This window comes from Cherax quadricarinatus, chromosome 83, assembly GCF_038502225.1.
Source record: "Cherax quadricarinatus isolate ZL_2023a chromosome 83, ASM3850222v1, whole genome shotgun sequence".
Lineage (NCBI taxonomy): Eukaryota > Metazoa > Arthropoda > Malacostraca > Decapoda > Parastacidae > Cherax > Cherax quadricarinatus.
In genome coordinates, this window is record NC_091374.1 from 10,306,201 (window position 1) to 10,329,439 (window position 23,239).

Consider the following 23,239-nt stretch of genomic DNA (forward strand, 5'->3'; position numbering starts at 1 on the left):
TGTGTGTGTGTGTGTGTGTGTGTGTGTGTGTGTGTGTGTGTGTGTGTGTGTGTGTGTGTGTGTGTAAACGACACGACAGTTAACTGAACAGCATTACAGGCTGCTTAAAATGCGAAGATAGTAAGCCAGAGGACATAGCTGACAGCTTAAGACGCAGAAAAGTCGCACGAACGTTATGAAATACTTTTCAGTCTTACGGTAGCGACAAGTGAAATAAACTGAAGAGGTGGAGAATGAAGCCATTAAACAGCTTCAAGATTAGGTATGGTCGGTTCCTGGAGGCCAGGAGCTATGAATCGATTTCTACAATAACTAGGCAAGTATGCCAAATTAACATACACAAACAACTCTTATATACATCCCATTAAGTATCTCAACTACAGGATTTTAGAGTTGGTAGCACAAAACTGAACAAGTGTAGAAGTCTTCAAGAGGAAACTGGACAAGTATGTTCACTAGGTGCCAGAGCAACCAGGGTGTGATAGATATGTGGGGTAGCAAGCCACCAGCAGCAACAGTCTGGTTGACCAGGTAAGTACCAGATGAGCCTGGCGCATGGCCGGGCTCAGGGAGTAGTCTCGAAGCTACATGTTACAGTTACAATGGTAGAACGTCAAATTTCAAACGAAATTTTATAACGCACTTGGTGCTATTAAAATATGGGTAACCCTCAGCTTTGCTAACTTAATTTTGATACGACTGTGTGATCATGGGAGTCTCATAATTATGTGAAGTGTTAGACCCGTGTTGGTCATTCAGCACCTGGAGGATATTCGATCCCACGCCTGCCAGTAAGTGCTATATTTTGAGTAAGAAACAGAGGCCAAGTGAACAGGCTATTATACTTTGTGAGTGCGCTAACATAATATACACAGCCACACAAAATGTCAACAGTACAGAACCCCGGGGGGAAGGGGGGGGGTGTATGTCTCGAACGCTCACATCCTCTCAACTTCTATGGTCGCACACACCATGATAGCTTTCACACAATACATTTAAGATCAATTTTCATATCTGGAAACACTAAAGAAAAAGGATGCCACAATCAAAAGATTGCGAAAAGACAGACAGTTATCATGTGAGGTCAATGATATGCCATTCTAATGTCAGATTCAGCAAACAATGTTTAAAAAATGTCCTTACCCTTTTAATATTAGATCTAGCAATTTAAAAAAAAAAAGTCCAGAAAAAATGAAAGGTGAATGAACCATTAAAAACAGATATACGATAAAAACATGAAAAGCTTGAAAAACCCAAATTAGCGTAACCTCTGCATGACAACACTAGATAGGAGCCTATCCCACCTGTCGTCTGGGTCGTGTCTGGCGCCACGCCGAAAAAACTGGCTGGACGCTGATTGGAATCACACTTAGGGATCACGCCTACCGTTACCCTTAATATACCTTTATTGGGTTGTGAGAGTTTTACACCCGCAACCCGGCCCTGGGCCAGATTTGTCTGGTGCTTGCCTTGTCAACTAAGCTGCTGCTGCTGACTGCCCACTGGTCCACATCCATCACAGCCTAGTTTATCCTGCACTTGGATGAGGTACGAGTTTCCTCTTGAAGACTACACGTGTTCCAGCAGTATTTCTGATATTTCCTATTAAAATGTTGAATAGTCTGGGTCCACGAATGCTAATACATATCCTTTCATTGTGCCCATTTTATCCCTGCTTTTCACTGGGTATATTTTACATTTTGTCCTATATTTATCTCTGCAGTATGACAGTGCACAAATTTGGGACTAATCCCTCAAGTACCTTCCAAGTATACATTACCATGAACCTCTCCTTTGCTCTGGCGAGTACATATTTAGGACTAAGTTGTTCCTAGTAATTTAAATGTATTGTCTCTGTGATCATCTGTTCCAGCTCTGATATTTCTGCTGCCCTGAAAGGAGATCTAAACAGTGAGCAATACGGTAAGCAAGCAAAATATTGCAAGCTATTTAACTAGTGTCATCATTGGATCTTTTTCCTTGTTTTGAAAGCTTTCATTATCCACCATTTTCCTGGTTGTTCTAACATTAGTGTTTTCTGAAAGAAAAGTCAGTTACTATTACTGCTGTACCAGGTCCTTCGTTCTATTTGGTAATCATCTTGCGTGTAATATACAGTATCCCTTTTTAGTATTTTATTCTCTATTGCCCACTGGAAAACTTTCCTTATAATTTTTTTCTCGTTGTACAGAGCTGATTTTCATGTTTATTTCAGTGTCATGCGCAAATAAGAAACTGTCGCTAGTGTTTTTATGTCTGCTATGAGGATAAGAAACAGTTAAAGCGCCAGGACCGTAGCCTGGGGTACTGAGCTTTTTACCTTCCCAATGCTGGATTTCACTCTGTTTATTACTACTATTTGTGTTCTATGTGTCAGCTTCAGTTGAATATCTATTTGCGTACTTCTTCCAGTTATACTTATTGCCCTCATTTTGTGTGCAATCACTCCAGCCAGTGATCCCCTGCCCTATCAGCACATAAAAAAAAAAAACACTCTCCATCCACCCACAAAAGATAACAGAACATGCAGTCAGATACTGTTAAAGAGCTTAATGACATCCAGGTACCTTCCTTGAGGGATTTACTGACAAAATAATATTCAGATGGGAAGGTATTCATCCATCCATGCGAGCACCTCCAATGAAACCCTCCCTGGAATTGGAAATCAATGTTGTGAATATAATCAAGGAGGCCCCGAGTAGTTGGACACTGAGTAGGACAGATGAAGCTTCTCCTCTCCTCAGCGACAACACCAAGTAATCAACAGTGCCTTGTGCCTCACTGTTTCATGTTCAAGTTTCTTACACCCGCGGATTACACTCGCCATCCTATGACATCTCAATAACGCTGCTTCGTTGCGCTAATAAGACACCACCTGATATTGCATGGGATGAAAATCCATACCAGCGACCAGTTTTTACAAGTTTATTCTCACAGTCCGGACTGAGACCAGCAATCTCTAAATTAAGAATACACTATTAGAAAATAACTGTCCAAGTTCGAGTCACCATACTGATAGGATTCTGGAAGAAAACTCAATGAGTGACATATCACCGTTAACTCAACACTGCTAAACTTCAGCGCCTGATACACTATTCTTACGAACCAGAATTCACAATCTCAAAAAATCTTAGTACGGCACTCTCTCTTTACGGCCAATTCATGTAATTTAAGGATTAAAAAAAGTTTTACCTACATTTCTGTAATCATGGGAAAGGGCTAAACCGTAGAGATTAAACAGTGGTTGGGAATATTAAGTAAATAGATTGGATATAAGGTAGGGAAGGGTAGCTCCAACCCTTTAGAAGAGCATCATGGGGATGCTGTGAGATATGATTATGGCATACAAATACTTAAGGAGAATTGATATAGCAGATAAGGACAGACTGAATTACGACGGAGAGGATCAAATTAACACAGTTGGAAAGTGAAGATATTTATAAATGAGCCATAGAGATATAACGTATTTTTTGTCTAGGGTGGTTGAAATGTGGAGTGATTTTGATGAGACTGTGGTGGAGGCAAACTCTATTCACGGCTTCAAGAGTAGGGATAATATAGACGAAGAGGACAAAATTTTGCAAAGTCGACCAAAGCCGTCCATGTGGTGGACCGAAGTGCGAAGTCTCGACCCACGGAGAGTACAGTCTCAGACCTGTAAGAGGCAAGAGGTTAAGAGAGAGTAAAAGCTAAAAGGAAAGACTACAGAAGCCGAACCTCGTGCTAATGAAAAAAAGGAGGAGGCAGAGAAGAAATGATCATGACGTACAAAATACTCAACGAGACACAATAAACTATAAAATCCTGACTAGATAAAAGGTCTTCCCTAAGCTAAACATTGTGCAGTACCTGCTTGTTCGGAGCTCACTCCCTCTCACACACATTTTCTCTTTCTTTTTCATATTCACAAATTTTGCTCTTTACTAATACTGCTACGGATGGTCCCTGACAACCATACTGATGAAGGTGAGTGACAACACTAGGACAGGGGGTCTTCTCCAACCCTGACATAGGATAGGGGAATCTTCTCCCACCCTGAGGTAGGATAAGGATCCTCTCCCACTCATGAATAAGAAAAGGGCAGGAGGATGGGCATTGCAAGCAAAAAAAATATCGTTTATATGAAGGAGAGAGGAGAGAAGGGGAGCGAGATGAGAGAAGGTGGGCGTGAGGGAAGGTGGGCGAGGGGAAGAAACAGGAGGGAAGGTGGGTGAGGGGAAGAAACAGGAGGGAAGGTGGGCGCGGGGTAAAAACAGGAGGGAAGGTGGGCGAGGGAAAGAAACATAAGGTGGGTGAGGGGAAGAAACAGAAGGTATGTGAGAGGAAGAAACAGGAGGGATGGTGGATGAGGGGAAAGAAACAGGAGGGACGGTGGATGAGGGGAAGAAACAAGGAGGAGGATGTGTGAAAGGCAAATATCAGGAGGGACAGTGGGCGAGGGAGAGAAGGGACGGTGGGGGGTGGGTGAGGGGACGATACAGGAGGGATGGTGTATAAAGGGAAGTAACAAGGTAGAGGGTGAGGAGAGGACGAAGTCAACGTACTTCCCACTGATGTTGCAGTATTCCCAATCGCTGAACACATCTGGCAGTACAAAAAGACAAATGCAATCATTTAGGACGCATTCACACCTACGTAAAAAATGTGACCTAGCGTCCCTGAGTCCCATTTCTGTATTCAGTTTCCATCTGTTTTCTATGTCGTGATCACGTCTCATTTTTCCTGTTCTCCAGCAGCCTTCCTGATTACTTCTCAGCTTTGGTGCCAGTAAGCAACAGGTAAGCAACACTGCTGTAAACCTTCGCAGCTTTTCTATTTTTTTTTCTTTTTGGTATTTTGCGAGCTCTACCAGCGCCCTGTACTCTAGGACTGGTCATACGGAAGTTGTGTCAATTGTTTTGATTGCTTCCTTGTTTAGTTTCCTGAATCCTGCACTTACATTCCTGAGTTTGTTATAGGCTGCCGATGTTATTAGGCGTGTGCTCGTTTCTGGTAGTTGTTTGACGTTAACGCCCACGTTTCTCATTTTTGTGTACAGTGTTTCCTTCCCCATGCGATACAATATGTTTGCTCTCCATGTTCCCCTCTCCTTTCATTACCTTGCATTTACTGGTGTCGAATTCCAATAGCTATTATTTGTAACCATTCGTGAAGTCTGTCCAGGTGTTATTGTCATCTTTGATAGTCCTCTTCGGATGTTATTCTCATTACCTCAGGCGGGATGTGGTACCTACGTTGGACTGAGTGCTGCTAACACCTGCAGTCTTATTGATCAGATCATCAACAGAGGTCTGGTCTGGGTTCCACCAACGGGGGTGGTACCCCCCCCCCCGAATAAACTACAAGTAATTTGCAGGTCGTCTGCAAACACCCACGTGTACCATTCTAGACCTCTGGGGAGGTCATTTACGTATATCAGGAACAGTACGGATACCAACACTAACACTATCTGTTAATAGTTTAAGGTATTATCGTCCCACCAGCCCCGTCTCGGATCAGGCCTCAAATTGGACATGAAAAGTTACAGAAATATAAAGACAAATATACAACGAAAGTAAGTAGAAATTAGCAAAATTTACATGTCAATTTGCATGTTTATGAGACAAGCGACCAGCAATCATACTAGAGTGCATAATGCATAAAAGCCTTCCCTTGTGTTTTCTGTATAAGAATTTTATATATACATTATTTTACCTCTTATTTTGTTTTCCAATTTATTAATTAGTCTTCCATGAGATAAGTATCATGTCTTAAAACATGTTGTTCGAATACAGATTCTGTTTTCACTAGATTATCAACCGATATCTTTATGACCACAATTCACCTTCATCGATAAAATACCATTTTTAAACGCAATATGCACTCGATGACAAACCTACCCGCCACATCATCGTATTTTTTCAACGTTTGCATTTTTTTATCCGGATAAGCCCCACCCTCGCATTGTGTTCTTCACGTTGTGGCGTTGATAAGTTCTCAACAAATACCTCTAAAATTTTCGTGTCCCATTAATCGGCAAGAGAATACAAAACCCAACGAGGTAAACAATACCCAGTCCTCGCCAGCCACTCGGTACAGGATAAATTTGTTTGAACCAACATCAACGCATTGACGTCTATCTTCACGAGGACATACCTGTTCACTAATATATATTTGCTGAGACAAATAGCGATACTGCATAATATAAGACCCTGAACAGCAACATTAGTATACGACACACATCTGCACACTTATACGGGACAATCGCGCAAAAACAACCTGACTGATTGATTTAATGAACCTATCTCGTTCCTCGAGACTAGAGACTATTGCAGAACAAAGTTGTAATATCTACACATCACCTGGTAGTATGAGAATACTCTATATTCGAAGGGTGTCTAAAAGAATTCAGCCTTTCATGTCTTAATACAATGTATACTATTTCAGGTGCTTTTCACTGAAGCAATTTTTGCTAATATGCCACACCTCCCCCTATCATAAGATATAATGATCACTATCTCAGACATGGAATATTAAGACATACAGTATTTGCACCTTCGATTATAAATGTCGCTTGCTCGCCTCAAGATTTTCAGCTATGAAGCCTACACATTTTTTTCCCACTGGCGGCAGTACAAGTCATTTTTCAAAATGACCGTCAGTGAGTTAGTGAAGTATGCATGGTTTCTCTATATATTTGTTATCGGAGCATTCTTGGTGATACACACTGCCCCACATACACTGGTTGTTGTCATACAGGATGTGTCAATCAAAACTGTTTATTATTCTCAGCAACCCTTGTAAGACTAGCTGGATGGATACTGTGACCACAACAAAACTCATACAAATTGTTATTGTTGTACACGAAGGATATGGCACTAAAGAATTTATGTTTATTTACGTACGATGGAAGAAGGGGTGTTGAAGGAGAAAGATTATTCTCGTCAGGATAAATATGGAAAATTTCTGCCACAGATTTTAGTCTTGTGATAATTGTATCAGAGTACTGAAGAATATTAGACTACTGTAACAGCCTCTCACACAAGACACTTCCGATGCTACATTAATGTTCACTTTAGAGCAGTGATTCTCAACTTACCTACACAAGTGCGTCACATTTGATGGTTGAAATGTGTGAAGGTCGAACGATTTTGTTGATACTGTGCAGTGTGGAACCTACATAAAAGTGAATTCATAATTTCATGCGAGGGCCGCATTCTTTTCCTAGAAGAGCCATATGGGGCCCACGGGCCGCAGGTTCGGGACCCCTGCTCTAGAGCGAACATTTCTAATGAAACTTAAGACCTATCTCGCCAAGTTTTCACTCAATAAATTACGTAATGTGAAGAGGACTTTCGTGAGGTTTGTGTCTTGCATAATAAGCTAATTAGTAAAGCCCAACTGCTCTAGTGACTGGCACAGCATCTTTGTTGACACCATGCAATTTTCTTATTTTTGCACCAAAACAAACTTAGCATCCTCCCCTTGCTAATGGTTTTCTTTGATTTGCTTATTTAGTAAAAATGATACACAAAGGAGAAGTAAATCGCTGTTAAGTTTGGTACAAAAAAAACACATTATATGCATTGTGATGAATGGTTTTGAAAACCGACAAGCTGAAGATTGAGACACTTATGCAACATATGGGAATCTTTATTTAGGAGGAAGTTTTAATTCTTCATGTTGGACAAGATTGAATTCTTCAAACTTGTCCAATCTTTGGACGAAGACCTATTTCGACTAGTGGATGGTATCACTATGACCCCGCCGCCTCCTGCTTCGCCTCACCTTACTACAGTATATAAGCCACGTCTACGTCCCTATGCTGTACATTCTAGAAGATTGATGGACTGAACACATCGACTCCAGGCTGAGGGACTGATTACCTCAAACTCCTCCTCTCCTTACACCTTTCTGCTCTGTACTGGACTGATGAAGCCACTGTGTGGCTAAACGTTTCCTAAATAAAGATTCCCATATGTTGCATAAGTGTCTCGATCTTCCACATTATATGCATTAATGACGATGTTATTTCGCGTCTTAAAATACATACAAGAATCTGGCATTGTAGGGCAACAACTGGAGTGTGTGCAGGATAAGTTCTCGATCTGTATGTCACCATTTCAAGGGAGGTTCTACCCTCCGTGCCTGGCCTGTGAACACACTTCTGATAACTGCCTGGTCAACAAGACTGATCAATCATTGAGTACTCAGTGGTCGTGTTTCCTTTTGAAAACCTCTTGCTATTTTGTCCTGGATTGTGCAGACGTGGAAATGTTACGTGCACTGGGAGTTAACTTTTTTATGCACTCCTCTACAGGGGATTGTGGTGACGTATGATGCTAGCGCTACTACATTAAATGTTTTTACTTGTTTAGCTTGTTCTGCGAAATATAAACATATCTTTCGCTGGCAAGAGCATGAGGGAGAGAGTCATTTGTGCACCGCTCGTGAGACTGGTATGCAAACGGGAGGAGAATGAAATTAGTCCTGAGCTTACCACTCCCCGGATGTGCCCGGCGTCAGGTCGAAACATGTTAAATGTTCCCAATGAACACACAACGTCTTTAGGGCATGGTGGTCTAGGGCGTCCAGAGTTTAGCTAGCTTCCAGGAGGTTGCTTAGACGACTAGGGCTCAAATCCCGACAAGTCTCAGTATGTTCTTTGATTATAAGCATGCATGCATAATTATGCATATGAACATAAATTATGTATGTACATACATATACACACATTATACTTGTGTGTATGTATACAATACATACTTTTGCATTCTTGTATGTTTCTACACTTACGTATATAAATGTGCATATTTATATGCGTGAGAATGTATGCATGTTTGTGTATTCTTGTATGAATGCAAGGGTATATGTGTATATGTTTATATTTATGTACACGTTGCATAGGTATGTGTATGTTTGTATACATGAATGGAGGCATACTTGTGAATGTGTACTCACATTTAAAGTTATGGAGAGAGAAAAAGAGAGAGAGAGAGAGAGAGAGAGAGAGAGAGAGAGAGAGAGAGAGAGAGAGAAAGGGAGAGAGACGGAGGGAGGGGAGGAAGAGGTAGGAGGGAGAGAGAAATGAGAACCTATAACCAATAACTCGGCGAAACCTGATATTGTAATGACGATCAAGAGAAGATCTTTAATCTCTTGGAAATCAATTTCAGAAATGGTCTAAATAAAACTGAGCAGGGAACACCTGCACATGTCAGCTGCTCTGCCAACCTTCACCTAGAAATAGTCGACCCGAGTTTGGAATTTGAAGCCGACTGAAAACGGAGTTCTGAAGTTATAAACGAAAACCTTTGAATGTGTGAGGAAACTGAAGGTAACTGACTGTTCTGGCCTCACACCTTACAATATTTAAGCGTTCACCCAGTTCACGAAATTTAAAACCACTAAAAATGCGAGTATTCAGTATTTCTCGATTTTTTTTACACGCATCAGTTTTAATATTTTCTTCAATCCTGTAAGAAACAATATTTTGTCTTATAAGACAGACCAATTTGGTGAAAATTTCAACGATTCCAAGTTTTAAAACAAATATTTATTGCATTGACAAATTTCCCCCACACAAACTAAACTGAATGGATGCCATCCTGGCCTTACGCAAGATGCATCAGTGTTACACACAAAAATGGCCGTCGCCGAATTAAAAGGCATCGTTTTTATATGCTCGATTCTACGTTGCTCAGGGTTTTGAAAGTTATGTGAACTATTCCAGGTGGTTGAGAATGGGTTCAACAGCTGTGCTTGTAGGGTACCTGCTTATGCCCAGTCATCCTGGAATCTGGTCCTTGTTACTGTACACAGAAATTTAAAATTTTAATTCCATAGGATGAGGGGTTCTAGATTTATGAGCGAAAGAAAATCGAGGAAAAAATGGACACTATGTCCCCTTCGGGGATACATACCTAAATATATCCTGACAGACTTCGAAGTTTACGAATGAAAAAAAAAACAAGACTTGAGTACGCACATACAAATGTTTTAATAGAAGACCCACGTTGTTGCCCTGATTTATGAAGGGATGAAGAGAAGAGGGATATGGAGAGTGAACAATGGGAGCTAAAGACAGTCAAACTGAAATCAAGAGACAATGAAAAGTCAGATACTAAATACACACTTTGCCAACCGTATGTTATACGTGACGAAACCAATTTACCAACAGACGACAACTACTCAGAAGTACTACCGTCCTGCCCTTAAGTGTGAAACTGAAACAGTTCTTATCCATGCGTCGTCTAGTCAAGACCAACCAGGTCGCGAAGGAGATGATTCCTGGCACCACTGTATACAAACTTTCTTTCCTCTTCACCCTCTTCAGTGAACCTTAAGTGGTTTTTGAGCAGGTTACGGGGAAAAAATATAACCCGGGGAAAATGTTCAAGGATTAGGGGTGATGGGACGAGAATCCTTGCTGGAAGGTAATTACCAGTCTCAAAGAGAATACGAGCTTATATAAATATAAATGATCTTCCACTGTACACCACTTATACATGTTACTTAAAGAAAAATAAAGCAAATGGTAGTTAAAAAATATATACAAAAGTTTTAAAAGGATTAGTTAACATTTATTAAACACTTTATAAGAAAGACCATAAATCATGAGTACTTTTACTATCCGGTACTAATGAAACCAGCAGGTTGAGTGGTCAGAGACCGGGACCCAGAGTAACAGACGAAGGATGGAGCCTCCATCACTCCTTTAGATAAACCACATGGGTGTAGTACTTCATATAATACAAACAATATACGGCCCTAGCTTATTTCTCTGGTTCAGTACAACTATGTTTTACTCTGATGCACTACACATCTAGGTAATTAGCCAAGTCCGCCTAAAATATACACATGCATCTATAATAAAATGTAATAAATTATAATTATTATGACATATGGCTAGAAAGTCATGTGCGCTATATTCGTACGTTTTCATACCTCAACTTTTGTAACGTTCACAAATTTACAACTTACTCGCGAATAAAAGTTTCATGTAAATTCTTACAAGAAAAAAATGAGATGGTAATGAGATCGTTGATGTGCATTGTATCCCTTAAGATTTCTCTTTTTCAATTAACAAAAATTACCTATCGTTCTCTTTTTTTTTTTTTTGGGGGGGGGGGGGACTATAGATTCATACACCTATCTGGAGGGCATTCCGGGGATCTACGCCCCCGCGGCCCAGTCCACGACCAGGACTCCCGGTGGATCAGGGCCTGATCAACCAGGTTGTTACTGCTGACCGCACGTAGTCCAACGTACGAACCGCAGTCCGGCTGATTCGGCACTGACTTTAGGCATCTGTCCAGCTCCCTCTTGAAGACAACCAGGAGTCTATTGGAAATGCCCCTTATTGCTGGTGGGAGGCTGCTGAACAGTCTTGGGCCCCGGACACTTATTTTGTTTTCTCTTAACGTACCAGTGGCGCCCCTATTTTTCACTGGGGGTAAGTTGCATGGCCTGCCAAGTCTTCTAAAGGAACCAGTCCCTCCAGAATCTTCCAGGTGTAGATTATGATATACATGCATCTCTCTCGCCTGCGCTCCAGTGAGTACAGATCAAGTGATTCCAGACGTTCCCAGTAGTTAAGGTGTTTGATGGAACTTATATGTGCAGTAAAGATTCTCTGTACATTCTCTAGATCTGCAATTTCACCTGCCTTGAATGGAGATGTTAATGTACAGCAGTATTCCAGCCTAGAGAGAACAAGTGATTTAAAGAGGATCATCACTGGCTTAGCATCTCTTGTTCTTAAAGTTCTCATTATCCATCCAATAAGTTTCCTCGCAGATGTGATAGTAGCACTGTTGTGATCCTTGAAGGCGAGATCTTCGGACATTACCACACCCAGGTCCTTCACATTACTTTTCCGCTCTATTGTGTGATAAGAGTTTGTAGTATATACATGTGCATACTGCCAGTGTTCCCACTACTGGTGTTTCATGTGGTTGTTTCATTACTCCCCCACTAGGAAGGAATTACTTTTCAGTGTGGTGGCGGTGCAAAAAATATACAAGTTTTAATTAAAACTTTAATTGTATTTTATGCTAATAGGTTTAGATGAGAAGTCAAGGTGAGATTGAGTGTCCATCACAGCAGCCACTAAAATTACTTCGCCTCGTTTGATGAAGTAAAACTTGGCACAGTTTGTATGTTGGCTAGTGTGTACACACTCAGTATATAATAGACCCTTCGCCCACGCCACTATATTCCATTCCACACACTACGAAATCCGCTTCTCGTCTGAAGAGACGAGAAGTGTGTGGAATGTATATACACAAATTTTCGCTCGCCTTATCCGGCAAGCGAAAATTTGTGTATGCAATAATTTCGCAAAAATTATTCTGAACCTAGCAAAAAATATATATTACATTGTGTTTAATATTAAATTATTGTAAACTTATCTAAAATATATTTAGTTGTATTAGGCTAAATTAAACTGCGATAAGGTTAGTTAAGTTTTCTAAGGTTCTTTTGGTACAAAATTATTAATTTTTACATTAACAAATAAAAAAATATATCCTTAAACGTATAAGACAAATTCTAAAAAGGACATAATTTTAAACGAGTTCTTGCTAGTGGACTAATTTTACCTATTCGGCACGACATATATATACATGTACATAAGTACACAAATGTCTTGCTTACGTTACTCTCAGTACATCAAGTCCACAATGACTCACTGGGCGCACTATGATACTGCTCTTTACTATTAACTTTGTCAACCCATTGCTACCTGTTTTTAATTTTGGGTGTCATCACCCCCGTGGCCCCGGTCCCGAGTGGTGTTCTGATCAAATAGGCTGCTAATGCTAGCAGCACACACTCCATCCTAAGCACCACAGCGCGGTGGCTGATCCCTAAAGCGCTGCAATTATCCACACACGTCACCAGCCTCGTTATTTGTTAAGCTCAGTTATATGTTACACCTCTTTTTTTCCTTTTCAATAACCACAATATCGTGTGAAGTGGAGGGGGGGTGAGAGGAGATATGAATGTGTGTGTGTGGGGGGGGGGAGAGAAGCGTGTGTGTGAGGGTGGTGAAATAGGCGAGGGGGAGAATTGGGTAAGAGTGGATTATGTGAGTTGAAGGTGAAATGTTCAAGGGAAAAGTGAAATGTGCAAAAGGAAAATTTAAATTTGAGGGGAAAAGAGGGAAATGTGAGTGGAGTAAGTGAAATGTGTGAGGTGTTAAAGAAAAATTAGGGGAAAGGCAAGGTGAAATGTGCGAGGAATAGAAAAGTGAGAGAAATAGAAAGGTGAAATGTGCGAGTAACAGAAAGGTGAAATGTGCGAGGAACAGAAAGGTGAAATGTGCGAGGAACAGAAAGATGAAATGTGCGAGGGATAGAAAGGTGAAATGTGCGAGGGATAGAAAGGTGAAATGTGCGAGGGATAGAAAGGTGAAATGTGCGAGGGATAGAAAGGTGAAATGTGCGAGGGATAGAAAGGTGAAATGTGCGAGGGATATAAAGGTGAAATGTGCGAGGGGGAAAGGTGTTTGAGTGGAGACTTGAGACAGAATGAGTGATGGAGAAGATCAGAGGTAGGCTGCTGGCTTACAGGTGAGAGGGAGACCAGAACAGTGTCAGAAGGTAAGAACCAAGAACTCGTCCCCACACCGGGAGATAAATGAAAGACAAGAATTACCATATTTCCGCAAATCGCGTAAATATGGAAAATTCAATGTTATTTTGATATGTAAATGTACTGTACAACACTGATGGGACACTACCATTCCAGTTTTACTATGCAAGCAGAGCACTGGGCCACAAAATAACCCCACTTCCATCACCCCATACACACCAGAACAATCATGTAACACTGTTTCCTGGGTGGTTCCATTCCTGCAGCCAGGCTTTCTTGACTGCCTTATCAACTAGGCTGTTGGTGCTAGGTCATTAGCCAATGTATCTAAGAAATACACGCCTGGAGAAACTACTACTGTAGATTATTGTCACGTGGAGTAATTTATAGTGTCTGATATTAAGTATCCACCACTTTCCCCAAGACTCGACTAAATTCATCGAGTGCCCATCATCCCCTACCTTTTCTGAAAAATGCAGCCTGGTAAAAGTTGTCAGATATTTCCCAGTTTTAAAGTATATTAAGAAAAAATATACAATTTTATTCTAGTCTGATGGTTATATATTTTTTTAGAGAAACTATGATAACAATTAACCACTACCACAGTACAATGGATCCTAGACGAATAAGAATATCTACGAATAAAATTTTGTGATAATTCCTGAAAAACCTGTAAACTGTAAGGCTGAATAAATACATAAATATGGTAGGAGCCTTTATTCCCCTTTTAATTAACTGTTACACGAGATATAAACGAACAATACAAGTATTATCTGGGTACATTTTCACTGAATATTTAGAGTCTGTTGCAGCCTTTAGCAACCCTGAGTATGTCAACATCTCCCCCCCCCCCCAAAAAAAAAAAAACAGGCGACGATAGAGTACTCCCTATACAATGAGAAAAACGAACCCCGTCAAGAGCCAAATGCGGAAAAAAAATGTCACTACACAGCCTTTTACATCTATAAGTATACTGACGGTATCTAAGCCTTTAATAACAAATAGACTGCATTTTCTAACGTTTTAACAAAATTCAGAAATAGTGATACACAAGTTATAGGTATAAACCTTCAGCGGTTTATTAAACCACGTCGTTTCTTACCGTCAAAGAGTAAATATTACTATAAAGTCCATTTACTCGAGTTATTTACTATTCGCGGAGTAATAAGAGTTCCTTAATCGTACATTTAAATAAAGATATTTTTGTTTAAGCAAGCGAGCACAGGAACAAGTTGCAGATTTGCAACATATTATTCTCTGTTTAAAACACCAACGGTTGACGCTGCATTCAATGTTAACCATTTCAAAGTTTCCTATTTTTTCTCGAAATCGCGTTTTCTGTATTTTAACACTAAGTTTATTTTGATCAGGTAAACTTACATCGCATATTCCAACGCAAATATGCAAATTTAAAAAGCAAACAGGACGTGATATGCATGACGACTAAAACTGGAAAAGTGAAATGGGTGACATTTATCACTGTTGTTGCAAAAATGGTCTGCCTTGTCAGTAATAATCAAGGCAGCCATTACCCTCACGCACCATCATTAATAAGCATCATTCTGAAGCCAGGACTCGTCCCCCCTACTCCCACCCCATCCCGCAAAAAAGAAAAATTACTTAAACAATTTCGATGCTATTTTCTAACTGTCAGACTCCGTCAGACATGACATGAAGCTAGCTTGTAGACATTTACCTGCTTTGTGATCACGGTCCCCGTCTTCAAGTCTCAGGCTGTAACAGACTTACTGCAACCCTGTTTTACATATAGGATTTATTACACACTACTGTATCTCATGCTCCCTTAAGGAGTTATTTAGTGCGCAGATTACGAACCTGTCGCTCCAGTATTTTTGGAGTATAAATTGATAGTTTCTAGACTGAGCTCCAAGCAATAAAGTGAGGGATTTAAGTGTTCCTAATAGCCTCAGTGTTTTGCTGAATAGTTAAAGGCATACTTAAAGGATACATGAAAGATTGCTCCGGGAGGTCAATGCTCCCGCGGCCTCCTGGTGGATACAAGGCCTGATCAACCAGGTTGTCGCTGCTTGCTGCACGTAGTCTGATGCATGAACCACAGCCTGCTTAGTCGAACTGATTTGAGGAACCTGTCAGGTTCTAGAAGACAACCAGAGGTTTGTTAGCAATTACTTACGCATAAATAAAAGGTGTTGAAGATTCAGGGACCTCTGAAATTCCTCGAGTTTTCTGTGTCCTGGTCGAGCCCCTGCTTGTTATTAGAGGTATTTCACACCGTCTGCCAAGTCTCTTGTTATACGGGGTGATTTCAGTGTTCAGGTTAGGGATCAATTCCTCCACGATTTTCCAGGTATAAATTATGATGTACCTTTCCTACGTTCCAAGAAATACAGCTGAACCTTCAAACATTCCCAGAAGTTCAGATGTTTGAAAGTATACTTTTGATGGGTTTCCAGGATCTTCCTACTCTCGAAGCTCGACCCCGAGCCGCATTGCTTGACTTGTGCTTGCCTGGTCAACCAGGCTGTTGCTGCTGACTGTCCGCTGGCCCACATATTCGTCACTTTCCCGAAAAAAATTGCCCAGTTTTGTCTTAAAGACTTTCTACTTTTGCCCACAGCAGTTTCTGACATTTTGCACAATACGGGCAGTAAAAATTCTCCATACGTGTTCTGGTTCGGCAATCTCGCCTTACTCGACGGGGGCCGTCAATGTACAACAGCATTCTAGCCTGGAGAGAAGAGACTTGAAGAGTATCATCACTGGCTAAGCATATCTGTCTTGAAAGTTCTAGTTAACCCTTCAATCATCATCCTTGCGGTAGTAACAGCAACATTGTAGCGATCCTTGAATGCGAGATTTGGCAACATTATTACTATAATCCAGACCTGCAATTAAATCAACTGGATATACACCTGTTAGTGTCCGGCAACACTGTTTCAATATCAAACATACCACTTAGAATGCTAGGATAGCCTCATTGGTCAGTGTGTGTACAACGATTAGCTGACAGGAGAACAAGCCTTTACCAACCCTTATGCTGAATAACCAACTCGGGTATAGGCTTCACATACATATAACATGTATTTAGATGCGTAGAATTTACATATATTAATCACACAAATCCTATTAGTAATTTTCAGTTGCAGGAAACAGTGGAGAGAATCCCATAACTAAATTGCTTTGTGGCAGCCCATCTGTGACTAATTCCTCAATACGATCAAATAGCCAGACTAGAGTATTTGCCCTAACCCGATTATAGTCTGCAATTAACTGTGATTTACCTGTGATCGGCTTCGAGGGGTCTCCTGCCCCCTGCAGCCAGGCTTGAGGACACCCTTCCCTGATGATCGCCCGCAGGTCAACTGTCATTACCACCAGATCTTCCAGCACTTGTTGAAGGAAGCCATTCACCTTGAAAACTTCCGTCTTCGTTCAAGCAATATTTCTGATACCTGTAGATGAAAAGTTCAGAGAACCGACATGTTGATAAATTAGACACATGTGCAACTCTTGGGTATCTTTATTGAGGAAACGTTTCGCCACACAGTGGCTTCATCAGTCCATACAAAGGAGAATCTTGAAGAACAGGAGGAGAATGAGGTAATCAGTCCCTCAACCTAGAGTCGATGTGGTTAGTCCATCAATCTTGAATAGAATACGGCATACGTATGTATGTATAATGTTCGCCAAGACCATAGTCCTGGCACGGGTCCCAATCTTGCGATGACCCGTCTCTGGCTCCCGATGGAGAAAGGTTTCCACAATGATGCGACGCATGCCGCTCAAGCGCCCCTCTGGTCAGTTCAACTAGTGCATCTCATAAGCGACACCATATGTAACTATGGACACTAGCGAGGAGGAGGATATGTCATTATCACAGGTAACAGCTTGTCTGGTTCGTTGACCCCATGTACACTAGTGTGGCCGCAGTCATCTCTGGGTCCTCATCGGGAGGGAATATCACCCCTAGTTGCCTGCGGAGTGTCTCAGTAGCTTCGCACTCTAGAAGATAGTGTGTTAGGGGCCGCTGGACAACGTGCTGACAGTACTGGCACATCTCCTCAGCCTTGTCTACCATCATCTTGGCTGTGGGAAAGCCCAAACGAAGCCGATGGACGGCGGTACACTGCGCTCTGGACCAGCTTCTATCATATGGAGGGGGTTCTCCCTGAGTCGCTGCTCGGTACCACTGTTGAGATGGGGTATCACCTAAGACCTCCCCCATAAGTTTCGTGGCTCTGGCAGCCACCAGTTTGGTCTGTCGTAGGCTGATTGGGACAGTAATCCCAACATGTGGATAGTCTGTTGCTGCCTTGGCTGCATCATCTGCCGCCTCATTTCCCCGGATGCCAGCATGGCTGGGGATCCAGTTCAATGTCGATCTATTACCCTGAACTTCTAAGGCTGTCATTATGCTCAGGATCGATGTGATGAGGTGAACATTATCCTGTGGTTGAGGATGGGAGAGGGCATTGATTGCAGAGGTGGAATCAACATGTATGACAGGTCGGAGTCGATGTCGTAGGGCATGTGACAATGCCTGCTGAATCGCCACCAGCTCAGCTTGAAGGATCGTGCAGTGGTCAGGGAGTCGCCAGCCTTGTGTGTGACCATTGTGGTACAGTCCAGCTGGTGCTCTCTTCCTGTCAGGGTCGACAGAACCATCTGTGAAATACACTGCACATGTGCCTCCCTCTGCCAGTGCCATGCTTGTCTCAGCATGATTGCTGAGGGTGTCTTGACTGCAGAGACACTTAGAGATGGGTAGCTGCATGATGAAAACATCGGCTGGATCTGGGCGCCAGGGAGGTGGTGGATGGTACCCAGCAACAGGAAGGTCACAACTCTTCTCACAGAGCAGCTGTACAGGCAGCAGCTTCCGCCCAGCAGCACAAAACGAACGAATCCAGGAGTAGTCCGTGAAGAGTGTGGGATCTTGTGACATGGTTGTTAATATCCGTCTCCTTAGTGGGGTACCTTGCTGCCGGTGCAGAATCGTGGCCACTTTGCAGGCGTTTATGTATCTTACTCTGTCAGCCAAGGAAGGAAGCCGGGCCTCAGATCTGAGACATACTGTGTTGGTCCAGATGGGGGCACAAAGCATAGTTCTTATCGCCTGGTTTTGTACGACCTCCACCCTTTGCCTGCTCTGCGGGAAGAGATGAGCTAACGCCGGTGCACCGTAGTCAATGAGCGAGCGTATAGCTTATATATAGTACAAGCGAAGTACATCTTTGCTTGCCCCTGCACGGTGCCTCGTCATGGCTCTCATGGCGTTGAGTCTGAGTAGAGCACGTGACCTGACATACTCGGCCTGTTTCTGAAAGGTCAGCTTTTTATCAATGTAGATTCCCAAGTACAGGTAGGAGCCTGTCCACTCAAGTTCTATATCCTGAATACGTAATCTATTCACAGGATCTGGTCCCTTGAACATCATTGCAAGAGATTTCTCGGCCGAGATCTTGAGGCCTAGTTCCTTGCAAGACTGCGTAATTAGGTCCAAAGCTCTCTGAGCCTGTCATTCTAAATTGCCTTTCCCATTCACTACGAGTACAAGATCATCAGCATAGCTGAGGAGCTGTATACCACTATGAAAGGGAAGGCTCACAAGTTCCTGCATAAGGATGTTAAACAGGGTAGGACTGAGCACACCTTGTGGCGTACCGTTTTCCAGGGTTTTAAAGGAAGAGTAGTGTCCCTGAAAGCTGACACAGGCCTGCCTGCCCCTAAGGTAGGACTCTATCTAGGCCAGGAGGCGTCCTTTGATTCCCTTCCAAGCTAGTATTGCCAGAATTGCTGTGGGGCTGGCTAGCTCAAATGCCTTCTCAAGGTCGAGGTAGACGACGATACTAGGCTTTTTGTTACTATCAGCAATCTGGCTTAGTAGAGTGGTCATGCACTCTGCTGTTCCCACTCCATTGGTGAAGCCAAATATGTGATGATGAGAGGGTCCAAGTTTTCATAGGAGGCGGTTTAACACCATTCTCTCAGCAGTCTTGGCTAAGCAGCTGGTCAGCGATATGGGTCTCATACTGCCTGAGTCCTTGGGCTTTGGAATTGGTACGATTGTAGCTTTCTTCCAAGCTGCTGGGAGTGTCCTGGCCCTCCACGACTTGTTAATGACGTCTAGTATGGCCTCCCATCCACTCTGCCCATCCCGTGCAATCATGGAGTACGTCACACCATCGATGCCCGGGGCAGTGTCACCTGTGTTCTTAATGGCACGTCGGAGTTCCAAGTCCGTGAGGTCTACATCAGTCACATCTTCCGACTCACATGCAGCTTGTATCGTTAGCTGGCGCTGTGGCAGAAGATCCGTCTGTATATTCCGGATGTCCTGTGGGAGCTGAGTGGAGGCTCCCCTGGAAGTGAAAAGCTCCACTAGTTTCTCTGCTTCCTGGGATGGGTTCGGGTGTGCTGGTGGCCTCGGCTTGCTCTTGCCAGTTGCTATGTTGAGCTTGCCCCATATCTCAGATAAGGTGGTGTGATGCCAGAATGTTGAGCACCACTCCAGCCATTTCTCAGTTTTTACTCTGAGATTCTGCGGGCATGCTGCACAATGGCTCTCAGAGTATTCCTGTTCTCTGCCGTAGGGTTACGCCTGTATAGCTTCCTAAAAGAGTTGATGCGGTGGTTCTGCTCCCGCACCTCGTCGTTGTAGAACCACCAGTCTCCTTTGTGCGTGCGTCCTGCGGACTTCTTTGGAATTGCGCACTCTGCTGCCTGGATGAGAACAGTGATAAGCTCCTGTACAGCCGTATCACAGTCTTCAGATAGAGAGTATGTGGACCACCAGTCATGAAGATAATCCTGGAACACCTTCCATTTGGCCCTCTTTACGTCCCATCTAGGAGGCAGCACAACTGTGGGAGGCCTGTTGATGTTGAAGGTGGTGATCACTGCAAAGTGGTCACTGACAAGGTGAGGATGAGTTTCCCATGTGGCTCCTGCTGCGAGTTGTCTTGACCCAAAGGTAAGGTCGAGGCAGCCACCCAACAGGTGTGTGGGGTCTCCAATGTTTAACAACTTTACCTCTGGAATATCGTGTAGGAGCATTGCTGTGTGTCTGCCAGCAGCATTGGTTGCTGAGTGAGAGTGCAGCGTTGGGTGATGTGCGTTGGAATCTCCACCAATAATACACTCAGTGCGTGCTAGTGCGAGGAGCTCTGCAATGTCGAGGGTGTGTCTTGGGTTCTTGTAGATGTTATAGATGGTAATGGGCGCCCCAGGTATGTGCACAAGGATGGCCTGTACCTCGACATCCTCCCCACAGTCCAAAGGGTTGGCTATAACCTCGTGAGGTATTGTATTGGATACAAATACAGCTGTGCCTCTGCAGTGAACGCCCGGGTCCATGTGCCGAAAATACCCAGCAAAACCGGGTAGTCTTGGGCACATAGTCGGGACAGTCAGAGTTTCTTGTAGCAAGACGATGTCAACCCGATCCCGAATTACTGCCTCCAGCAAGAGGTGCTGTTTGCTCCTTAGGCCCTGAATGTTCCATTGTAGAACCTTGAGGGTGTGATTTGGTACCGAGCTGGAGACAGTCCTGCCCGCTCTGAGAACCTGCAAATTCATGGCATCCACTTTCTCCTCCTCGGTTAGCAAGCACACTCTCAGGAGCGTATTGACCATCTGCCGGAATGTGCTCTGTTGTTCCGTGGAGTTGATTGTGTTGCAAATAAGATCCGTGAACACCTTGATGAGTGCTACGAGATCCTCCCTGGTGAGAGCCTGATTTGGGGTTGGGTTCGAAACAGTGGATATTATCTGGGCTGTTGTGGTCTGTAGGGACTGCTGAGGGTTGGATTTCTTTATTGTATGCACCGTGGTCTGTTGCTGTTGGGTAGCCGGGATCTGCTGGTGAGGTGCCAGTTGAGTCTGCAAAGCGCCTGCGTTGTCGTGCTATGGCCGGTGGGGGCTCGTTTAGTGCCACCTGCTGATCGCATTGACCAGATGCACCCTGTTGACGCCTCCTGTTCCTCTTGTTTGTTTCTTCGTTGAGGTAGTGGTGCAGGAGGTTCTTGACCTTGACGCCTGGTTGAGACTTCGAAGGTTGGGAATTCCTGGGCATTGACTTGGGTTAGCTGCTGAGAGATCTGCGGTTCAGAGAACCGACATGTTGATAAATTAGACATGTGCAACTCTTGGGTATCTTTATTGAGGAAACGTTTCGCCACACAGTGGCTTCATCAGTCCATACAAAGGAGAATCTTGAAGAACAGGAGGAGAATGAGGTAATCAGTCCCTCAACCTACCGCCAACGGTTTATAAGCTCCTTCTCAGCACGTATGCCGTATTCTATTCAAGATTGATGGACTGACCACATCGACTCAAGGTTGAGGGACTGATTACCTCACTCTCCTCCTGTTCTTCAAGATTCTCCTTTGTATGGACTGATGAAGCCACTGTGTGGCGAAACGTTTCCTCAATAAAGATACCCAAGAGTTGCACATGTGTCTAATTTATCATCATTTCTGATACCTGCTTGTCATGTGACGAGTCTAGAGTCACGGATCTTGACTGTTCTTTAGTTGCATCCGTGTCTTTCCCCTACTATTCATTTAGTTTAGTTCACACTTCCTCCAGTATCGTTCAAACCACTAAGTTGTTAGTGTGTAGGTTAGAGACCAGGCCCTCAAATATCTTCCATACGGTGTCTCTCCCATGAATTCCCATGCACTCGTGACCTCTCTCGAGCTTCACCTTTGTGTATTAGTTTGCCGTTTAAGGTGGTGTGCATTTTTTGTAAACTTGGTAAAGTCCAACACTGGACGAAACTTTGTAGCAAGTGCCTTTTTCCGTTGATTTCATTGTACAAGCTTGCTTTTGTCAAATACCTTTGTAAAACCCGGGTAGATTACATAAGCATATTTTCTTCCTTCCAAACTCCCGTAATTCAGTATGTTTAATAAAGATAACACCCAGAGTCTTCGTCTCTAAAGCCATACTGTGTCTCAGGTTTCTCTTTATAGTCAGTAACTTTGTAGAATAGCGGAACAGGCTGAAACAAAATACTTATACGACAGAATGGCTCAACCTGCAGAAAGAACGGAAGGCATTCCAAATTTAGTGCAAGTTGTTATACTCACTCACTGGCTTAATACTGTTTACTGCAGCCTCTTCAAGAAGTTACTTAGTTTTCCAAAGAGTTACAATGCGTCAATTTCTCCAGTTTAAAGAGGCAAAAGAAAAAAATTACATAACTATTCTAAGTTGGGCAAACTTACTCTTTGGATACATAACCTTCACTTATAGTAGCTGGAAGCCAAAGCTTGTTGTTTAGTTGGAGGACGACTTGTTAATTGTGACCCATGGTCTCACACCTAGTAAAGCACATCCTCTCTCTCAAGCATCCGGTTAAGTATCATTTCACACGTCCACTACAGAGCCAAACTGCGACATAACTAAAAATATAAAACTTGTGCACTCAAATTTCAGAATGTCATAAAATATTGTCATTTGCGGTACATACAAAATTTATTTCTAAAAACATTCAGACGCCATTCTCTAGTGCAAATTACTGCACATGGATCGAGGCTTTGTATTAAACTTACCACAAAATACCAGTCAGTGTTACCGACTTTCTCAACATTCAACTAGCTGATGGACGCAACAATACATCAATAACAGTTAATGGATAAACACACGTAACGCAACTCAAGCCTTCATTTTAAAAGTT

At 42.8% G+C, this 23,239-nt stretch overlaps 1 protein-coding gene across 4 annotated transcripts in view; it reads right to left on the minus strand.

The window, feature by feature from the left end:
* The window catches only part of LOC128702093 (serine/arginine-rich splicing factor 5-like), a 240,328-nt gene that overhangs the window by 129,073 nt on the left and 88,016 nt on the right, over positions 1-23,239 (minus strand). Inside the window, exon 3 of one of the 4 annotated variants that reach the window (XM_070102822.1) lies at positions 2,700-3,655. The exons of 2 other annotated variants lie outside the window; for them this stretch is intronic. In XM_070102822.1, the coding sequence (XP_069958923.1) occupies positions 3,438-3,655 (218 nt within the window). In that variant the 3' untranslated portion in view covers positions 2,700-3,437. Of the gene's footprint in view, positions 1-2,699; positions 3,656-23,239 lie in introns of those variants that run through there. One more of the 4 variants, XM_070102823.1, reaches the window with a different exon arrangement.